Source organism: Scaptodrosophila lebanonensis, unplaced genomic scaffold (genome assembly GCF_003285725.1).
Source record: "Scaptodrosophila lebanonensis strain 11010-0011.00,11010-0021.00 unplaced genomic scaffold, SlebRS2 tig00000024-arrow-pilon, whole genome shotgun sequence".
Lineage (NCBI taxonomy): Eukaryota > Metazoa > Arthropoda > Insecta > Diptera > Drosophilidae > Scaptodrosophila > Scaptodrosophila lebanonensis.
Window position 1 is genome coordinate 9,513,067 of NW_022060538.1, and position 20,716 is coordinate 9,533,782.

Below are 20,716 nucleotides of genomic sequence, written 5' to 3' on the forward strand. Positions count from 1 at the left end.
ACAACAACAAAAGCAGCATAATACGGAACAACAGCCTGTCGTTGTTTAGGTTTGGGTTTTTTTTTTGTTCTATTCGATGAATGGCCCATGGCCCGGAGGGCAGAAATCAACTCAAATTTCATAAAAATAGCAAAATGTTTATTAAATTTTTGCGTTTCACAGCCAACGCTTCAAATTCTTGTCAGAGCAGAATTCAATACAAATTATGCAAACATTTTGTGCGATTGTTATTTATTTGGAAAATTCGGAAAAGCGTGAAAATTGCCGACGGTATGAGTAAACCAAATCAAATTTAGTATGTATAAATGCAATTGAATGGACGAAATGTTAAAGCATTGGGGTAAAGTGAAGTTATTTATGTGTAAAATATTAAATAAAATGAAAAGGTTTACTAGAATATTTTGAATATTATTCATAACCTACCGTTACGTGTACAATGAACTGTAAAATCAATTTGAAAAACATAAAACCAAATTTACAACACAACTCAAAAAAAACAACATGGCTACACAGGAAACATTGTGGGGAAATTATTCCACGCCAACTAAGTGTTTGCATTTTGAATTATTTTTTAATTTTTATTTCAACCTTATATGTGGGGTATTAAGATGTGAAAAACACAAAAAACTTGATATTGATTGATTTCTGATTTCAATCGCAAAGAAGTTGATTGAAGGCAGCGTGCGATTCGTTTCGTTTAACTGTGCGAATTAAGAAGTTGTTCTAAATATGATAAAAATTTCATATTTCTGCAACAACAAATTAAATTGAAAAATTTTAATATATTTCCCTCCAGACTACTTTAAAATAGCCATAAATTATAGTTATTATAGCTCAATATATAATATCTCTGGAAATATATTTATCTCATTATATTAAACTTATATTTATTTAAAATTTTATCAATTCCAGAGTAAATTAAAATTGTTCTTAGCAGGTACTCTAAATATAGCATTAGCTCGTACTATAAGTTACAAAAAATTCTGTGAATTTTTGGCCAGATTTGTATATTTGATAAGAATATTCCTATCAAATTTATTTGAGTCTCCTACACAACCTAATGTTTATAAGGTTTAAGCAGCTGTTTAATGTGGCTCAATTCACAATACATAACTTTTTTGTAAATCTAAAATACTCCAGTTACCTTATTTTTCTTCCTCTTCTTCTTTACAAAATGTCCTCTTCAAGTTTGATTAATTTTTGTATTAGTACTTGTAACTTTATCCTTAAACTCTTCCTTTGGTCAAATTGCATTTAATTTAATATATCAATGAATTAAACTTGTATTTAAGAAAAAATACAGACAAGGTGTATCCCAGTCAACTGGCGAGGAATGTATTTAAGGGAGGATACGCAGAAGACGTTCTTTTCTCTCGACTATTTTAGCCTTAAGGGATTGTTACAAACTTTAAATTTAACTAAGCCTAAATATCTCATATCCGAATGATATTTGAATTTAATATATTTGCCTTTAATTTATCAGGTATTATGTACTTAATAATTTAAGTAAAAGTTTAATAAACTAGTTCCACTTATTACATTTCTCTTATATACTATGTATATTCTAGTCCTTAGTGAGTAATTATGAGGTATAAGCTCTCAGTCGTACATTTAATTGGCCTTGAAACGTAAGAAAAACAAATTAAATTCACAAATATGTATATGTGTTCAATTTCATACTTCAATCAAAATATTTTTACACGTATTACATAAAGTTAACTCCTATAAGCTTCGTATTTCGTATTTCTTTTTTAAGGATTTTCTATAGAAATGTTTTTTTAGAAGAGACCTTTTCCTTCAATGCATTTTATTTACAAATATAGTAAAAATTTAACCGTATAAATAATTGCAGCTTATGTCTTTTAGGCCTTTTAGCCATTCACTGCATCCCGATAACACACATCTCCTCTTCCCTATTGCTTTCGTTCGCATGCCGTACTGCCCTACGAAAACATTCAAAATTCATGTTTCCACTAAAAATCATTGGCTTGGCTTTTATATCGTGTATGAAATCTTTCCCAGGATTTTATCGCAATGCTGTTTCTGTTCTGTTTCTATTTTTATTTGTATTTTTTTGCTGTTGCTGTTGTGTGTTCAACAAATGCGACACTCCATTTTTGTCAATTGATTCGCCTGTCTGGCTCTTTCAAATACGCATTAATTTCATTTATTGCAATCATCATAGTCGTTGCCATAGTGAGAGCGCAAACAGCAAGCATGAAAGTTTGAAAGAAAGCGAGGCTGTGGGGTATTGTGGGCATTGGTGTGGGTGTGAAGAGGGCGTTAGAAGCGTTGGCATTGGGGTTGAGGGTGGCTGTGGGGGTGGAGGATGGGGGCTAGGCAGTTAGATGGATAGACTGACAGGCGGCAGAGGGCAGAGGGAATGGCTCTGGCAAGGAAAAAGCAAACCATCACATTCCAAGATACTGATTGTGTTGATTACAGTGACCCACTTTGTTTGCCAAGGCTTTAGATCTGCTTTGACTTGGCTTCGTATCGGACTCAGGCTCTTGCTCTTTCCATCTCCCCCCATTCTCTTCTCTTACTATTGGTGCCGGAATGGAACAACGGAACTCGTACTCATACCAGCTCGAACTCAAGCTCTCTCACCCACTCGCCGGTCAAATTCAATGAACTCGAAACTTGCTGATAAAACTCGCAATAATAATAGTAATAATGTTGTTTTCAAATGACAGCGCCGCAGCAGCAGCAGCGCCGGCGACAATGTTGAATCGGCAGCAACAATGCCGACGTCGATACCCACGCCGCAGTGACATTCAAAGATGGGCAGGCGGGCCCTGAAGACCCCACAAAATATACTATAAATACGAATGGAGGTGGTGGTCGTACCATAATCGAAATATGTGCGCATCGTTGTTCGAATTACTGCAAAACGCGCGCTTCTTTTTCCTCTCATCATAAGTACCCCTACACCCAAACATACTCAATGTTATGTACCCGTGCATATGTACCTATAAGCATATGTACGTATACATGGGTATGAGGATAGAACTTAAACAAATTATGTAATCCTCAAAAATAAGAAAATTATAAAATGTTAAATTTGTACTTAATATGTTACACAAATTTTTTTTTTCTCTTAATACTTTGATATCCAACAATTTTTCTAATATGCTAAGAAATTATGACATTATAGTTTAACGAAAAACAAAATACATATACCTTTTTAATATCCTATTTTCTTCTACAAGTATAATATCATGGAGGATATGATATCATATAATCTTCCTAATCTAAAGTTTCATCAAAAATCAATCAAATATATAATATTGTAATGAACTAAGTATATCACAAAGGCATGATTAGTTTAGTTAATTGACGACAAAATGGGGTCGACCTGAATCACATTGAGTAAAACTTAAGTAGATTATTAAAATACACCAGCAATATATATACAAATCACTGCCACTTTTCGTTGTAATTTTATAACTCAAGAACGGGCTCACCTATCCACACCCAATATTTAGGCTTTGTTCGGACTGTTCAGTAGATGGTTTATGTGAAGTTTGCTCAAACTCGATCGAGCGGTTCTTCATTTATCACATTTTTTGTAACAAATGAATTCAATGAATGGCGGATCATATTATTAATGGGAATTTTGCTGTCAAATTGAAATGCTTTTCAGAAGGGGATTGTACTGTGAATTTGGAGGAATCATGTTTTTCACATGGCCAACTTTATGTTGCCTGTTCCAGAGTCGGTAGAAAAACAAAAAATATTTTGTATCCAAATGTTTTGCATTAAGTTTTGAAATAACTAGCAATTAATAAAATATTTTTTGTTTGAATACATGAATTTGATGTTCCAATAAATTTTTTGTATTATTTCCGCCGCTAGTTAGATTTAAAATACAATTTAAGATTTAAGATATACCATCTTTGGAGGAGATCTTCTGGCGATCTTCTTATAATACTGAAATTTGTATGAGGTAGCTGGTTTTGAATCTCTCTATTTGAATTATTAATTAAACTTAATCTTCTAGTTGCAAAAGAATGTGGAGAAAGCCAACTAGATGGAGTTGAAGAATTATTTTGGCTACAGTTAAATTCTGGCTCAAACTTAGCTACTAAGTAATACAGTCTGTTTAAACTGTACAGATCGGAAGCCAGTCACTTTATTGACTAAGTATGTTCAAGAGTGTGCGCATTCTTGACAATGATAAATGGATTCCAGGCAGTATGATACCACAGCCACAGTATCATAATATCTCTGGATTCTCGCAGATATTCAATTGATATTATTTATTATTGCCATCGAATCCGCTATTCCCCTCTTCAAAAACCTTCCCTCTAAGCTTCGTGTGTATGTAACTCTAATGATATTAAGAAGCTACAACTACCATTGTTTACATTCTTCACTGTAATATATTTTCCTGAACCAAGACGCTCAAATTTGGAGGGAATGGAAAAAAAATGTTGCCAAGTTTTCGTTTTAGTACCAATTTTATTCAATTTAAGTTTCATTTAAAACATACAGAGCCCTTTAACAGTTCTTAGTCAATGTCAGTGTCTCATTTAGCCGCCCTCGTGCATAAGGACATATACATAGCCTAAGATATATTTACTTATCTGTTGTCTTTCTGCTCAATAACAATAACAAAATACTTCAGGAAGAATATTGCAAAGAGAATGAAAATAAAAAAAGAAAAAAAACACATACAGACAGAGCCAAGAAATTGTTTTGTTGACCTTAATCTGTGACGGTGACTACGCACTTTCCAAAATAAACTTCAAGAGTAATAATAAAAAAAAGAAACAACAAATTATGCGCAAGGAGTGATGAAATCTACTCCAACACTTGTGCATAAAGGGCCCAACATGATCGTCAACACCAAACTTTGTTTATTGTTTTTCCTTTTGCTTCTATTTTCTTGGCAACTTTTTAGTAAACTTCGAAATTGTTTCTGTTATTATTGTTATTGTTGTTCTTTTTGTTGTTGTAACATGACCAGCGCGTCAATTACCGTCTGTTGTATGTCAATAATATGCGTCATTCTAATGCAAAAAAAAAAAAAGAGAATCAAAAAAAAAAAAACGAAAAAAGAAGAAACACGACTTACACGTGGTACTACTTTTAATGGATTTTATTTGTACTTACTTGCCACCGTTGTAAGTGACCATGAGGGGGAGGGTCTGGGGGGATAGGTGTGACCAATTGGCTGTGCGTTGTTGTTTGAGTAAGGGGGCAGGGTGTAAAGGTAAGGCATACAGCACTCCATAGTATGTGCCCAGGTTGATTGTGTAGGCATTGCGCCAGCAATCTGTACACATATGAAGGCTTAGGTATAGGTGACTGCATGTGTGTGTGTGTGTGTGTATCGGGGTCCACGATTCGAACAATAGCACAAGGAATTGTAAAGTTGGCATTTCAAATTGAGCATATAGCGTGGCTGTATGAAAACGAGTCTTGAACCGACATGCATGTATGTATAGTCGCACATACAAAGATATTGATTGATAGCATAGAATAGCTCTTTCCGTAAGCCAAAAACAACAACAATCGAATGATGGACATCGAAAGCAACACTACAATATTGCTTGTGTTATTTACGAGTATGTGCGCCAGCCAGCAGTCCAGACAGTCCAGTTCATTTGTGACCATTTCTTCTATTTTGCGATTGAATCAATATACCATCAATTTTCGCATTTCTTCTAAAAGTAATAGAGCTGGGCGCTTAATCCAGAATGTAAAGAAAATGTACATCACAATGCTTCTAGTACCTGCATTAATACAATTAAGTAAATTTAAAAAGCACTTCACCATTCATTAGAGCTAGACCAGAGCAATCATAGTAGTACGGTAATGAAATGAGTCCCTGAACAATATACTTTTAGTGAAGGATTAGAGTATGTACATACGAATATCTGCCCTTGATGCTTTGAATATTCATTCAGATTCACTAATATTTTGTTCACCATCTCATTTTTACAATTATTTTATATCACTAGTTGATGGCTTCAAGAAGACATAGAACAGACGAACTTTATTTACTTAGCAGAATTTACAGTGAAAAGGCAAAAATTAAATTAAAAAATTTATAAAACACTAAAACACAAAGATGTTAATGTTTTAACTTCAATAATTAAGCGGTTCCTATACACAACGCATCACTAACTCGCAGACTCAAAACAAGGAAACATTACAAAGAGTGGGCTTCTCAAACAAAAATAAGTATATTTTTAGCTATAAAAAGTTGTTGTTGAATGGAAACCATTTTTCCACATTAAGAATGACTTTTATTTACACACCTGTGTAAAGTTTCAATGGCACGTCGACTAAATATAATCAAATATATTTAGTTACTACCGCACCAGCTGACTTAAAAGAAATCTAAATTCGAAAATATAAAAAAGAATGACTGCAATATAATTCCAAAGTTATTAGAAATTATTGATATTTAAAAAAGATAACAGGCATATGCATTTATTGAATAAAGGAGTTCCAGTAAAAAATGAAGAGAGCATCATAAATTGAAAATCTAGCAAACATTATACTAACTTCCTCACTCCGTATTTGTAAGCTTTGTTTAAAACAAAATTACATTTATACATTAGCTACAAAGCTTTTTTTTTTGGCTATGGAAAATGTGCGATTTTCAACTTTATATTAATAATAATTATTATTTCACTGTTGATCAAATTTTGGTTTGAACATAAATTTTGAACAATCAATAGCACACCATTAGGAAAATTCGTAGTAGAGTTCAACAATCAAATGAAATTGCATTGTGTGTAGAGAGAGGGTTTTGTTTGGCTTCCTAATTTTACAAAACACAAAAAAAAAGAAGTTGTGAGCATGCTACTTTTCTGCTGCTCCCTTTCATGTTTGTTCCTGTCACAAATAAGCAACGTTGCTTTAATATTGTTACTCCGCCATAGCTAACAAGCACTTTATCCCATATACATGCATTGTTTGCTGCCTGGTGCCTGGCTGCCTGGTTGCCTCTGCTTCCCTGTGTTGCCATTACTAATTTGAATAGATAAATGCTAGTCTAGCTGTATGATGGACTCAGTACTCTACTGCTATAGTCCTGCGCAGCAATGCTCTTGTTCCTGCCGTTGTTGTTGTGGCAGTTGCCAGTTACTATATTCCTTAGCATATGCATGACTACCTAAAATACATATCTACATAATTGCAAAAAGATAAATCTAAAATTGGTGCTTTTAACAGCTGCACACGCCTCCAGGTCGTGGGCAGAGTGGAAAGAACCACAGAATAGAAAACGCTGCGTCAGCACTGTGCGTTAACCAATGGCCTGCAACATTGTGTGTGTGTGTAAATACACTAAGCGAAAAAATGTATTCTTTGAAGACTAGCCAAATTATTTTCAGGAAATGAGATACTTACAACAAGCTTATAATTGCGATGAATTAAAGCAACTATATTTTTAATTAATAGGTGTACGAGTATGTAGGATGCTTTATTAAGGTGTTTCTAACTCATCTACGGAAAAATATTCTATATATTTAGTTAGTTATAAATTGTAAATGGGCAGTAGTAAAAGAACTAAATCAAACCAATTCCTAAATTAAGAATTGAAGAGAGCTATGCAAATGCAGACTAAATCTAGGCTTTCGCTTAAGTTCCATTGTTCTCAAACTTAAATATTTTCTACTAGTCTAAATCCCCAGTAACTGTACAATGCTTAGCTTATTAATTAAAGAAATACTTGAAAACATCATTTGAAAACAATAAGCTTCATTGTATATGAAGTCTTCAAAATTATTTGCTGGCACTCTTCCAATGCAATTTGATTTCTCCTTTCTCGCTTTGCTCCACATTTTCTTCGAGTGTATATGTGGGTATTTGTGTGTGTTGGTTTTGAGTATGCCATAAAGCATTTTTAGGTGGCATTTTCACAACCATGAAAAGTGAGTTTCTGTTCGTGTGCTACGTTCCGAGTTTATGGCAACTAAACGCGAGCACACCCCACACCATGCTCCAGACTTTAAGTTATTTCAAACGTATCGTCGTCGTCTTTTCCATTTAAATGTGTGCAACTTTATTAGAGCAACTTAATTATGCGCTAGCTTTCCAAGCTCAGTACCATTCTCTTCCTCCCATCAATCCAGCAATCCAGCAACCACCGCAACCACCCCCAGCACCACTTGTGCGTAAACTTCAACGCAACGACGTTAAAACTTTTCTCATGCTGCCCCATGGCCGGGCCACGCAAATTTCTGCCAACTAACTTCTAATAATAATTTTAATTGCCAGCAGCAGTTGCCTATTTTGCCCCTCCCTCCACCAGCTCCGGCGAGTTTTAAGTGTTATATATATGTGTATATGGTATGTTCTTATGTATTTTTTTGTTGTTTTTTCTTACAAACATTTTGAACAATTCTTGAACGACGACAACATCGCCATATAAAATGCAAACATCATGCTGACTATAGCACATTTTTTTTCCATTTGTGTTGTATTTTTTTTTTTTTTTGCCCACCACTTAATTTTTTCAGCTCATGGGTTTTAGTAACCATATTTTTGCAGATGGGCGCTGTCTAATGTGCTTACATGTAAGCCAAGCGTAAAAGTACCAACAAAAAAATAATAAGTGAAACAAAAATTAGAAAGCATCCTTAGTTGACTATTATATACACTTCTTCGAGTGTCTTGCCCCTTGGCAGTAGTCTGAATGAAACTGTTGACTAAAATATACCAGTATCTCAGGTGTTGAAACGCTGCTTTTCTTTACTTACTACTTGTATTATCTAAAGTTGTATCACAATCGTATATTTAATATTTATATATATTGAATAATTTAATTTATGTATTTAATAATTTAACTCTGCATTATAAATTCGTCAATTGTTGCTTCCGACAGCAACTTTTTATATGTAAATTCATTTAAAAATGGAGCAGTAGTTGGGCAGAAGTCGAACAAAAATTGAATTGAATTCCTTGAAGAATCGTTTAATAAACTCCTTTGCTCACTTTATTTATATTTTTAGTCATTGTTCTTTCGATTCTTGTGAGCGGATTGATTGAATTAAATAACATTTTTACCTAAATTGTCCTACAGCCTGGCATAAGCCTTAAAACTGACAAATTAAACCTTGAAGTATGCTATTGTTAATGGCATTTTTGTTGCATTTCTTTTAATCTTTAGATACAACTTTCCGAAATAAAACTGTTACCATTCTCAATGCTATTGATTACAACTTTACAAAAAGTTACTCTCCCTCGGCGCCGAATCGAACTGTTACTTTTGAAGAAGCTTTGGAACAATTAAGTTTTAGATAAAAGAATTAAAAGTCGGCTACTACTCTGGCGCTTGTTTCCTAAGAGGAGAAAGTTAAAAAAAAATGGAAGATCCTCCTCTCATTTTGCGTTACAAACCGCAGCCAAAAGGGACAAATGCCGCCTAAGACTGTTTTTACAAATAATTATAAAATGCTAGACACATTAAAGGCGCTTACGCACGTATTTCTAGCTTTTGATGCTGCCAAATAAAGGAACCGAAGAAACAAAATGAAAATTAAATAATGCCACACTGTGGCTGGCAAGCATTTGTCTAATTGAACTAATAGAATGTTATGTTCTCTTTTTTCTGAGCCCAGATAGGGGCGTTCATTTTATGGGGGTGGCTTGGCAAATCCAGAGATAGGTTGGCTGGGGGAAAAGGCAAAAAAAAAAATATGTTTCTGCCTCTGTTATAATTATGAAGTTGTATGAATGTTTTAAAAAAGATTTCCGTTGCTTCCAAAGTAATCTTTGCTGTTTTTTTTTCTTCTTCCTGCCGCCAAACATGTAAGCCAGGGGCACAAATTGACACAGAAATGGGGGTGGGACGGAGTGGGGTGGCTTCAACGGAAGGTGAGTGTGGGAGTAATGGGTGTGGCATGTTGTGCTTAACTGATTTCTGAGAATTGCCACACACAGCAAGACGCTGCCAGAACAGAGCTACAAACATTACGGGCCATTGATGTAAAGTAATGTAAGGAGCAATTGGCGTTGGCAGCAGCAGGACATGGCGAGAGGCAAGGACGTGAATCCCCCGCATGCGTTGGCTCGGCAACCAGCAGTGTGCAATCAGTTTAAAGCTGTCAAGGAAACGTCAGGGATTTTTTTTTTGCAATGAGGCCATAAAACGGAAAATTGATGCCAGTAATGCGACAAACGTTCTGTTGCTAGAGAGACCAGGACCAGGACAGCGAGTGGCGATGTCCATGTCCATGTTTCATGTGTATAGGAACTTTAATCAGGACAAATCCGCCAAAGCACAAGCATGTACTTGTATACAAATAAATACATCTTTATATGTTTACATCTAACTAACACACTCGCAAGTATTTCGATCAAACTAAGTGGCAAAGCATTTAAGACTGTTTAAGCCCAGTACTTACTGGCAACGAAGAGAAGCAGAAATGTGATGTAATTACACTTGTTCCGCATGAACGGAAATGTCTAAAAACGACCAGATACTTAAACTTTTATCTATTACTCAACTATTTGTAGCTAGGCGGAAACAACAGAAACAGAAACGATTTAAAAGTTCAATTGAATTTGAATGGTTGCCAAAAATGTACAAGTTAGCAGGCTATAGAAATAATTGATGCGCTATCGAAAGGGGAAGCTTTTATGAGCGACAAATTATGGGAACTTTTGCCTAAATTAGTATTTCCAACAGATTTCATGCGAATTGAAAATCTTCTACATATTTTGTAAATACTTTCCTTACTGCCTTCCGTTTTATTTTTCACATTTTACCTTCAGTTCTTGCAGAGTTAGTGATTAGGCAAGTATGTTCGGATAGGAATTTATTTTGCCGGAATATTTGCATTGATTTCAAGATATTTTAGTTACTATATAAGAATTGGCATGCAAAGGTGTTTATGGATTCGTTACGAATGTACCAAGGACTGTACTTAAGCAATAGGGCTGAGAATTTGAGATTAGTCTCCTTGAATACTGTCCTCATTGCTGGCATTTCCCTAGAGATGCGAGAAATAAGTGAAGACTGACTTTAAAAGTGGCCTTATGATACAGCACTTTGATTGCAAATTTTGATTTTTTTTTTTTTTACATCGATATATTTTGAGTCCTCTATCGACATCAGTAGAGTGCGGGATTATAACTGATTAAGTGTAAACGTAACATGTTTATTTTGTGTTTTTCGTTGGCAACCACTCCCCCCTTAAGTGAATTAGATTGATCGGCCATAGAGACCAGTGTCATCCGCCTAAATGCATATTGTAAGTTGGAGATCTGTTGGAATATCTGCTATGTACAAAAACGGACTGAGAAGTCTTCATTGTGGAAACCCTGCTCCTATAACATCCTCTAGGGGCTATATAATCTGTGAAATGTCTTACTGCAAAAACTCTATTTCTGAAGTTTTAAGACTTTTCTGCGTGTTTGAAGGAAGCAGTGCTTTTTTCTTGTCTTTCAGACTAGACAGCCAGATCCGCAAAAATGAGAGAATAGAAGGGTTATGAAAATAATTTTTTTGTTTCTTTTAAACTGAAACATCTCCATAAAAGAAATGAAACCTTTTTGCTAACATTTCGAATTTAAAGACACTAAAGATTTTCAAAACTTTTTTCAAAAAGGAATATTAATCTTAGTTTTTAAATTTAATTTAGTTTTAAACAATTTTCTAGTCATCGCCTTCAATATTTTTAAAATAAATTCAACAAATTCACTTAAGCAAGTTGAACACATTCTATTACTGAAATGAAAATTCAAAAATTTAAATTCAGAATTACTTCTTTTAATATTTGCTTAAATTTTGTGAAAAATCGCTAGCTTTTTAGCGAAACGACAACAAGATTTAATTATTTATTGATGAGACGCGGTATTCTTCGATTATTAATATTGCTTTAATGGCTTGGATAATTGTACAAACGACGATGTTGAATGTGCGAGAATTATTTAACAAGTGATTTGCCTGCTGCCGCTACAAGTCAGCGGGCCGGCATAAGAAAAGTAATGCACAAAGAGAGCGCCACAGAGAGCGCAGTAAAGGGCGCGATAGAGAGCGCAAAGAAAGGGCTTAGAAGCTAAGTAGGGTGCTCCAACATTTTGCATTATTATTTCAAATTATAAAGGAATAGAATCTGTAAACAAACTTTAAACTTTAGATTGAACAAAATACCTGTAGCAGCATCTGTCGTAATGGTGAAAAAAAACTAATTTTCAAAGTTAAGGTAATGAACTTCGTTAACTTCGTAATTGTTGTAAACAACTTTGAAACGCTGTAGAAAAAACAAAATGAAAATTGAAATTCCCAACTTGACAAATTAGATAAGTTTGCTTTTATTGATTCAACTACTGCGTTTAAACTTAATTAACGAGCCACACTTGTTCATTAAATCAAGTTTAAATGTCTACCTATACGTTTAAGCTAATTATGGTGATTATGTTATGTTGAGAGAAATAGGTGTGAGGGAGTCTAGCATGTGTAAAAAGGGTTCTATCGCAAGAGCTGATGGTTGGGTTTTTAATTTCCTGCCAGATGTTCGTTTCAATAGAAAATTGTTCTATTACAATGTAGTTTTGAGAGTGGAGCCAAAGTTTTATATGGCTAGTTATGGTTTGTCAACAAAATTCAGTTCAATTGCGTTTACAATTTTGATTGCCATTTGCGGTCACGTTTTGGACTTGGTTTGAATACTTATGGCCGTTAGGCACAAACACAAGTATACACAAATTTTTGTATATATGTATATGTATAACTTGTATAGTTGAGTAGTTAAAACCTAACATTTTTTCGGCTTTTGGTCGTCAACACACATATACGCAAACACATAAACACGCACACATGCACACTTGCAGCTTAAAAGACCACAAGAGAACGCCAGCAGGCACAGCTGTGCCACAATCCTGTATTTTATTTTTGGGGAGGTATATGGAGCGTTTGTGGTGTTTGGATGTGTGGGTGAGTGGGTGTGTGGGTAAGAGACTGCCATTTGGATTTCCAGCTTTAGCAGCCGGCGCCACCGGCTGCGCTTCAGTTCGCATCATAGGCGCACTCGCTAAGTCAAGAGTGTAGCGGCAACCGCCGGCATTTGTGGCTAGAAGAGCCGATTTGCTGTTTTATATTGTGTAGTTAGTAGCAGAGCGAGCTCAAGTTGTTTTTCCGCCCCTGCTCCAACTCAACTGTTTGTTATTGTTATGCTGTTGGTGTTGTTGCTGTTGGTGTTGTTCTTGTGGCGCAAGTAACGCTGCTTGAGATGTCAAATTGTAGAGCGCCAGCAACCACAACAACAGCAACAGCAACAACGAACAGGAAGCACTTCAAAATTGAAATCAAGCATTGGGCGCCATAGCCAAGCCATACGCAGACGCCTACAACTACAACAATAACAATAACAACAGCAACAGGAACAGCAACGACGCCGACGACGACAGCAAGCGTAAAGCCCAAAAACAAAAGCAACACAAAAGGTCCTCCAAACGCTATTTGCATATGAATATGGAGCTTATACGCACACACACACACACACATACACCCACTCACACACATACAAACAGGCACACACACACACACACTATGGTACATGCCTTCGGGCTGCCTCAATATTGTTGTTGTTTTACGCCGCGTGCCCGCAGTTGAAGTAAACAATAACAACAACAACAATAGCACTAACTATAAGCCAAGTTGGTACAACAAGCGATTTGCTTTTTGGCATATGAATAAAGCAAAAGCAAAAACAAAAACAACAATAATATAATAAAAGCAAGAACAACAACAATGCCGCTACCCCATAGCTTATGGTGTAGTTATTGCCGCCGGTAACAATATCGTTCAACAATGCTGCTGCCTGCTGCCATTTGTTGCTGCTCTTCCTCTTTCTCTTCATCTAGCTCTTCCTCTTGTGTTCATGCTGCGCGACTATTGCTGTAGCTGCAGCTGCCGCTGTTGAGCTCTAGATGGCGCCACACGCCATTATAAATCGAATGACACACCGCCGCCAAAAAGTCATTGCAAAGCAGTAGGCAGAGAGCTAGGCAGAGAGCTAAAGTTGTTGTACAGCACACACACACACACATAAACACTAATACATACATTCAGGTGACGTGTAAGTACACACCCACATGGCAACACAGCATTGGCTAATTGAATAGAAACAGCAAAAGTAATGTAGATTTTAATTGAAAATTAATTATGGAAATAATTGATAGTTATTGTGTAAAACACAAATATTGGACGAAATATTGGATTTTAAATATGTAGCCTGAATTTAAAAATTCACCTGCACTCACACATTGTTCCACGTCACTTTAAGCTCTAATTAATATTAGATGTAATTAAAAACGTGTCTAACAAACATCAACATGTTCAAACTCTTTATGGTTCTATATATACAAGTATATATGTAAGTGTATTTATGTTATTGTATATGTTGCATTGAAAGATGAAGCTGTCTATAGGCAAGGATCGTTTTGGAACATAGAATGGCTTTCTAACTCCGCAACAAACATAACTATGTGGCTAGCATTTTAAGAAACTTAAGGCAAAGAACATTGCGAAAAGGCTGTAATTTGAAAAATTATATTGCCAACAAATATAATAGATATCGAGTTTGGAATGAATAAAAACTTTACCCTATTATTTTTAGTTCTACATAAATAACAATTAAGGAAATGCAAGTTTTACATAATGGTCTTAAAATCTTGAAGAATTCAGCATCCTTATATTCTTTTAAGTTAGTTCCAGGAATTTCAACATGTACAATGTACTTTAAAAATTTAAATGTGATTTCTTTAAAAATACAATAGATAAAAAGTCGACTGTGAAGCAAATATTATAAAATGGACTTTTAAATATATGTATATGTACATATATATATGCATGAGTATACTATCTTAGCATTTCCGGATTTCCTTTGCTCTTTAGCTTCAGTGCACAGCTTGTTTCTCTACACTTCTTGGGCCTATCGATTGTTGCTTTAAAAATTTTACATCAGGGGTAATAAATAAATAATGTATATACAAGTAGGAAGGGGGAGATATAAAGGAGATTATAACAAGATTGGGCAAAGTAAAATAATATTCTCATAAGTCTTCTTTTGCAAACGCATAAGATCTTTTATTAAACAATTAATCACATAAAGAGAAAATTGGCTTCCACATACAATAAAACCTCTTTAGACCTAAGCTCAAATGAAGCTGTTCGCAAGCCTTTTAAAGAATGCAAAAGTAAGATACATAATCGAGCTTTCTTTCCCCTTATGTTGCAAATTAGTTTTCGAGAAGTAAGGAGTTATAATATTGCTTTGACATGATATGGTATATGATATTATTTAAGATGAACAAAATTGAAAACATATATACTTTAATCCAATTTTTATTCATTATCGGCACTTGAGTTGGCAATTGCGGTCAATTGGCCAGACGGTGTTATTCCTATTTGAACTATCAACACTGTTCACAATACATACATACATACATACTACATGTGTATGTGCATGTGTACGTGCATGTGTGTTCGTGCGTGTGAGTGCCCATAACGGCCAGGAGTTATGTAGTATGTGCCTTCCTTTATGTTTTCCTTTTACATTTCGTACGAGTTTTTTTTTTTGCCTTTTGGGTTTGCTTTGAATTTAATGGAAAATTTATTGACGACATGCCGCTTAGTCGTTTGACTTGGACTTGGACTTTCGCCTTGCCTCATTTTCATTGGCATGCCCCTTCCTGTGCTGCCACGAAGCCTTGCTGAGCCCCAGCCGTGTGTGCAGTGCACCGCAAACTTTTGGTTAACATTGAGTGTTCTGGGTTTGTGTATGCCCTGCATTTTAAGTGCACATCATCAGTTGTGGTTTGCTTTGCTGCCTTCGCAACGGCTAAATATTTGATGATGGCTATGGCAAATGGCTTGACTGATGATGGCGATGCCACTACCCTTCCTCTTTCTATTTTAGGTGAGTGGGAGGGAGAGGGCTAAAACTTTGATGGATGAACTAATAATTGGTTCATAATTCACTAGCCACACATGTTTGACAAACATATGCGAGTAGTTGAAATATGTACAAAATCAAAGCATTGGACAATTTATGGCAACATGCTGCCATCAAGTGTGTTAGCTAGGACTTCATAGAGAAGAAAAGAGCAACATTATCCTGTAAGGTCTTCAAACCAATAAGCTGAATATAAAACAATATGGCCACAATATCCGAATTGCCCGTTTGCCAACATCAAAAGAAAGTGCGTAATTTTTTCATGTCTAGCTCGAGCATCGAGCATCGCGCATCGAAGGGTTGACACGCATTGCATACAAACGACCTGGGAATGTCACAGGGTGCTTTTGAAATTATATAGTATGTACGAGAGGGGGTGGCAGCATGAAGGAAATCTTGCTCATAACATTATAATAAATCACTTAGAAGGAACAGCAGCAGTGGGGAGTTTTACAAAAGGCCCAAATACATACTTAGTTGCATTGCTTTTTAACGATGTTCAGCTGAGATAGGGATAGGATATGCGAACCAACTAACTTTTCAAATTAAATGAACAGAATTATAAATTGATTGAAGCCAAAAATCGATAATGTTCTGCAATTGAAAAGCAATCGTTTAAGAATTTCAATGCAAAAGTATTTAAATTTAAATTATTGTTTGAATTGAAAAATACTTAAATATTTTATATTACTATACTTGACTGTTTTTTGTTAAGATGTTTATGAATTTTAAAGTAAAACGATTTTGCGGCACTTCTTTGAAATTAAAACTTAAAGTAGTATTTTAAATATTTTGTCAATATTGCAGGTTCACGCGTATCTGAAATTATGTTTGGTTCGAGGTAGTACTTAGGTCTGAGAACTACCAATGGGTTCTCCTAATGAAACAGTGCTGAAAATGTTTTGAAGTAAGAAAATAAAGCCAGCAACAAAAACACAGGTCTTTAGAAAATGTGTGGGAATTAAATTTCATCCATTTTAGGTTATTTCTAAACAAACTGAAAAACCTATTGACATTTGTGCGCCCTGCTCTAAAAAAATTAATTTTGTCCTATAAATATAAATACATTTGAAACTTTGGCTTGTCTGACGATATCATTACTTTTCATTTCACAAATTCATTTGTCGCCCACTTTATTAATTATCAACATTATTAACTAAATTTTCTAAAATAAACACAATTTAATGATTACAAATTTTTTTTTTTGCTTTTGCTTTTTTGTTTCAAAGCGATACTGTAGTATGATTGACTGTCTGTGAGCAGTGAACTGCTTTCTGTAAAAGCCCAACTTATAGAAGCATATTATAGAAGAAAGTTAATGGCCAAGCACTGAGCACTCTGCACCCTTGAATTTTGTTGGCGAACAAAATTGCCAAGCCTTCAAGTTTTTTATTTTACTTTTACACAAAGTATGGTATATGAATTATAATTTCGTTTAGTCAAATCAACAACGTAATAACCTCAGATGGCGGACTTGCATGCGAAAGTGCTATTCTATTGCACGGAACGGGGAACAGCCCCGTTTAACATTATTCCCGCCCTCTATGCAGTAAAGAAAAAAAAAAAAATGAAAGCCAAAAACCGTGTGGCTATAAAACAGAGTTGGTTTTAGTTATCGTTGTTGTTGTTGAAATTTTGTTAGCTTCCCGCACACATCGCGCGAAAAAGTTTTCTTGCGTGTTCCAGCAACTTTAATATTTTATGTTACTGATTTTCTTTATGGCTTTTTTTCGCTATGCTCCTTCAACTAGCCAAGCTATATAGCTCCACAGGAACTCAACAAGTTCTTCTATTTTTTTTGTAACTCCCTTTGAAGTTTTGGGCAATGAGGAGACTTTTAAGTGGCCTTGGTAAACACTTGACACGCCCCAGCACTGAGAATAAGTTACATCTAAGCGGTATTTATACGCTTTAGAGTCTACAAACTAAAATATATATTTGGAAAAGAACTTTTAACAGGTATTTATATGTGCACATACCTGGGCTGCATAAATTCTTTTATTTCTTGTCACCCACTGAACTCTCACTTCATTCAATTTATTTATAAATGAGCACAAATGCGAGAATGTTGACCAAACAATCCATAGAATTCCGACTGAGTCAATAAAATTGAGTGAGCACGCACGCTGCTGCGTCGAATTGTGGGAACACATTCTACCTACTTTTAGAATGCATTCACTTGGAAGGCAAATAATTTTTGTTTCACTGACAAATAATAATTCAATTCTCCTTCGAAATGTACAACTTTATCTGTGTGAGGCATGTGAGGCATGATCTTCCTCTACTTATATAGCCATATATATACAAATATTTCTTCATGTCTGTTAAAAACGAATTATAATTTAAACTCATTGTAAATATCCCATTTTGAAAGTGTAATAGGAACCTTTTGTGACAATCCATTAAATACATACGGAATTGCAAAAAAATGTAAAAAAAAAGTCGATATTTATCAACAAAAAAAAAGATATATTTATAAAAAATGCTGTGCAATGTTGCTTTAATTATGTTCATTTATTTAGTATTAGAAACAAGAATGCTCCGTATTCAGAAAAATGAAATACCTTGTCGCTGTGAAGGTAGACAAAAAAAAAAATCCTCCACGGTATTGCTTTTTTCCGTGAGAACGAGATATAACTTTGTAACGAAAGCATAACAGAAAATTCTATGTCGATTAGGTTTAAATTAATCAAAATTATAAACAAAATATACTTATACTTGTAAGCTTATCAGATGGCGTTCAGACAGGTATATGATAAGCCATGAAAAGTATATCCGAAATAAGCATTCTTCCCATATAAATTTTAATCTGCTAAGTTTTATGCGAATTTGAAAAGTAGTATTGGATATCAGCAAGGCATTGCCACAAGAAATGCCATATTTTCCAAAAACTGATTAATAAATAACGGCAAAAGTATCAGTTTTTGGAGCAATGTTATTGCTTTTGATTGAATTTACATGAAAATCGTGTTATATTAGCGCAGTTTCATAAATTTTTGTACAAATTACTTGTATGAACATAGCTAGGAAAATAGGATCCTGCTGAGCTAAGTTATGGAATATATATATATTTATATATTTTTTCTGCATGAGGTGAGGGGCTAAATTATTTCTGAACTCACCTGTTGTCGGCTCCTTGGTCAGACGTCCATTGTCATCGCTCAATATCAGCAGCAATATTTCAATTAGTAGAATGACAAAACCGCGTCCATTGTAAAACAAAAACATTGCAATCTGACGTAATTTCCGTTCCCAGTTCCAGCTGGCTAAAAAGCCCAGTGTGTGAGTTTAAATCGTCAATTGGTATCGTCGTCAGAGGCTAAACTCCCAGATCGTTGGCATGCAAATTTATCTCGCTGCAGGCGGCCAAGACAAAAACCAGCAGCAACCACAATTGCAATTATGTTGTTGTTGTTGATTATTATTGCAAACTGTTTTTTAGCATTGGTAGCAAATTTTTATGAGCAATATTCTCATTTGTTTTGTTCATTTTTTTTTATTATTATGTATTTTATACACTTGGTGCAATTTTTATGCTATTTTTTGTTGTTGCTTTCTTTACTTAATAGCCGTGATTACGCGCATGTTGCGGCTTTTGCCTGTAAGAGCAAGAACAAAAAATCAATTCTATTTGCTAATGTAAACGAAATGGCGGGTAAATGTAATGTTTTACGCGCGCACACACACACACACACGCACGCATACACGCATGGATGCAGAAGGCACACACGTGCACACAAAAGTATGCTAATATATTTTTCTGTATATAAAAGATGCATAAATATTTTACGCGCGCAACAGTGCGTATACGTAATTTGTTAAATAGCGCACCCGCGCCCATAAAAAAGGGAGCAAAACGGATGCACACACACACACACACACACTGGCACAAACGGAGCCACAAACAGACAGTTGTCGTTTGCTGTCAGCATTGAAGATTTGGAAATTTGTGAAATTGATTGAAATGGCATTAACTTGTGGCACATTGCGACTTCACACACACACACACACACTCACACACACACACTCACACACACACACGCACGCACACACACACACTCGTACTCAAAAAACAAAAAGAAGCAATCAATAAGGGGTAGTACAAAAAACACAAACGTCTATCAATTGCTGTCAATACGCTGAGAGACAACAAAAGACATACTACATATTTATTTGTTATAGTCACTGCTATAAATATCAGATGTTGCAGGTAAAAATTCGGATTCTAAAAATTGTTTTATGTCCGTCCGCCTAAAAGTTATTGCCTTGCAAGAAACTGCAGAATTTGAAGAAGGATTTGTAATTAGATACAAGATATCTCGCAGATAAGCGACTCCACAAAGCTTGCATTTTTTAATTTTAAGAAAATAGAATCTGAACAAGTAAGACTCCTTATAAAGAAACTTGGCACTTTAGCAGATGCAGAACGAAAGCAAGATACATTTTAAAGCTGATAACACATACTTGATATATATGGAATCAGATTAAAAGAGGGAACAGGCTTAGTTCCTATTACACAGTGGTATAAATATTTTAAAAACTAAAAGAAGAAATTAGAAATCTTGTCATTGAAAGTCTACATATTTTTAAGCATAATATACTCGCACTACTCTTAAAACAAAAAAAGGAGAGTTTTATATTCAAAGTTGTTTAATTAATAGATAAGTGAAATTAATAAAACATTACGCTCAAAAACCTTTTTTTGAAATAATAATGTTTCTCTTATGTCTGTACATTTTTTATTATAGGTATAGAAATTAATCGGACTTAGAATAGCAATTAGGCTGTCAATT

The 20,716-nt window shown here is 34.9% G+C and overlaps 1 protein-coding gene across 1 annotated transcript in view; it reads right to left on the reverse strand.

Annotated features, from left to right (window-relative positions):
- LOC115621173 overlaps positions 1 to 19,276 on the reverse strand; it is a 109,893-nt gene extending 90,617 nt beyond the window's left edge. Inside the window, exon 1 of the mRNA XM_030514737.1 lies at positions 19,046 to 19,276. Within this exon, the coding sequence (XP_030370597.1) occupies positions 19,046 to 19,151 (106 nt within the window). The 5' untranslated portion in view covers positions 19,152 to 19,276. The remainder of the gene's footprint in view (positions 1 to 19,045) is intronic.
- Positions 19,277 to 20,716: the final 1,440 nt, after the last annotated feature.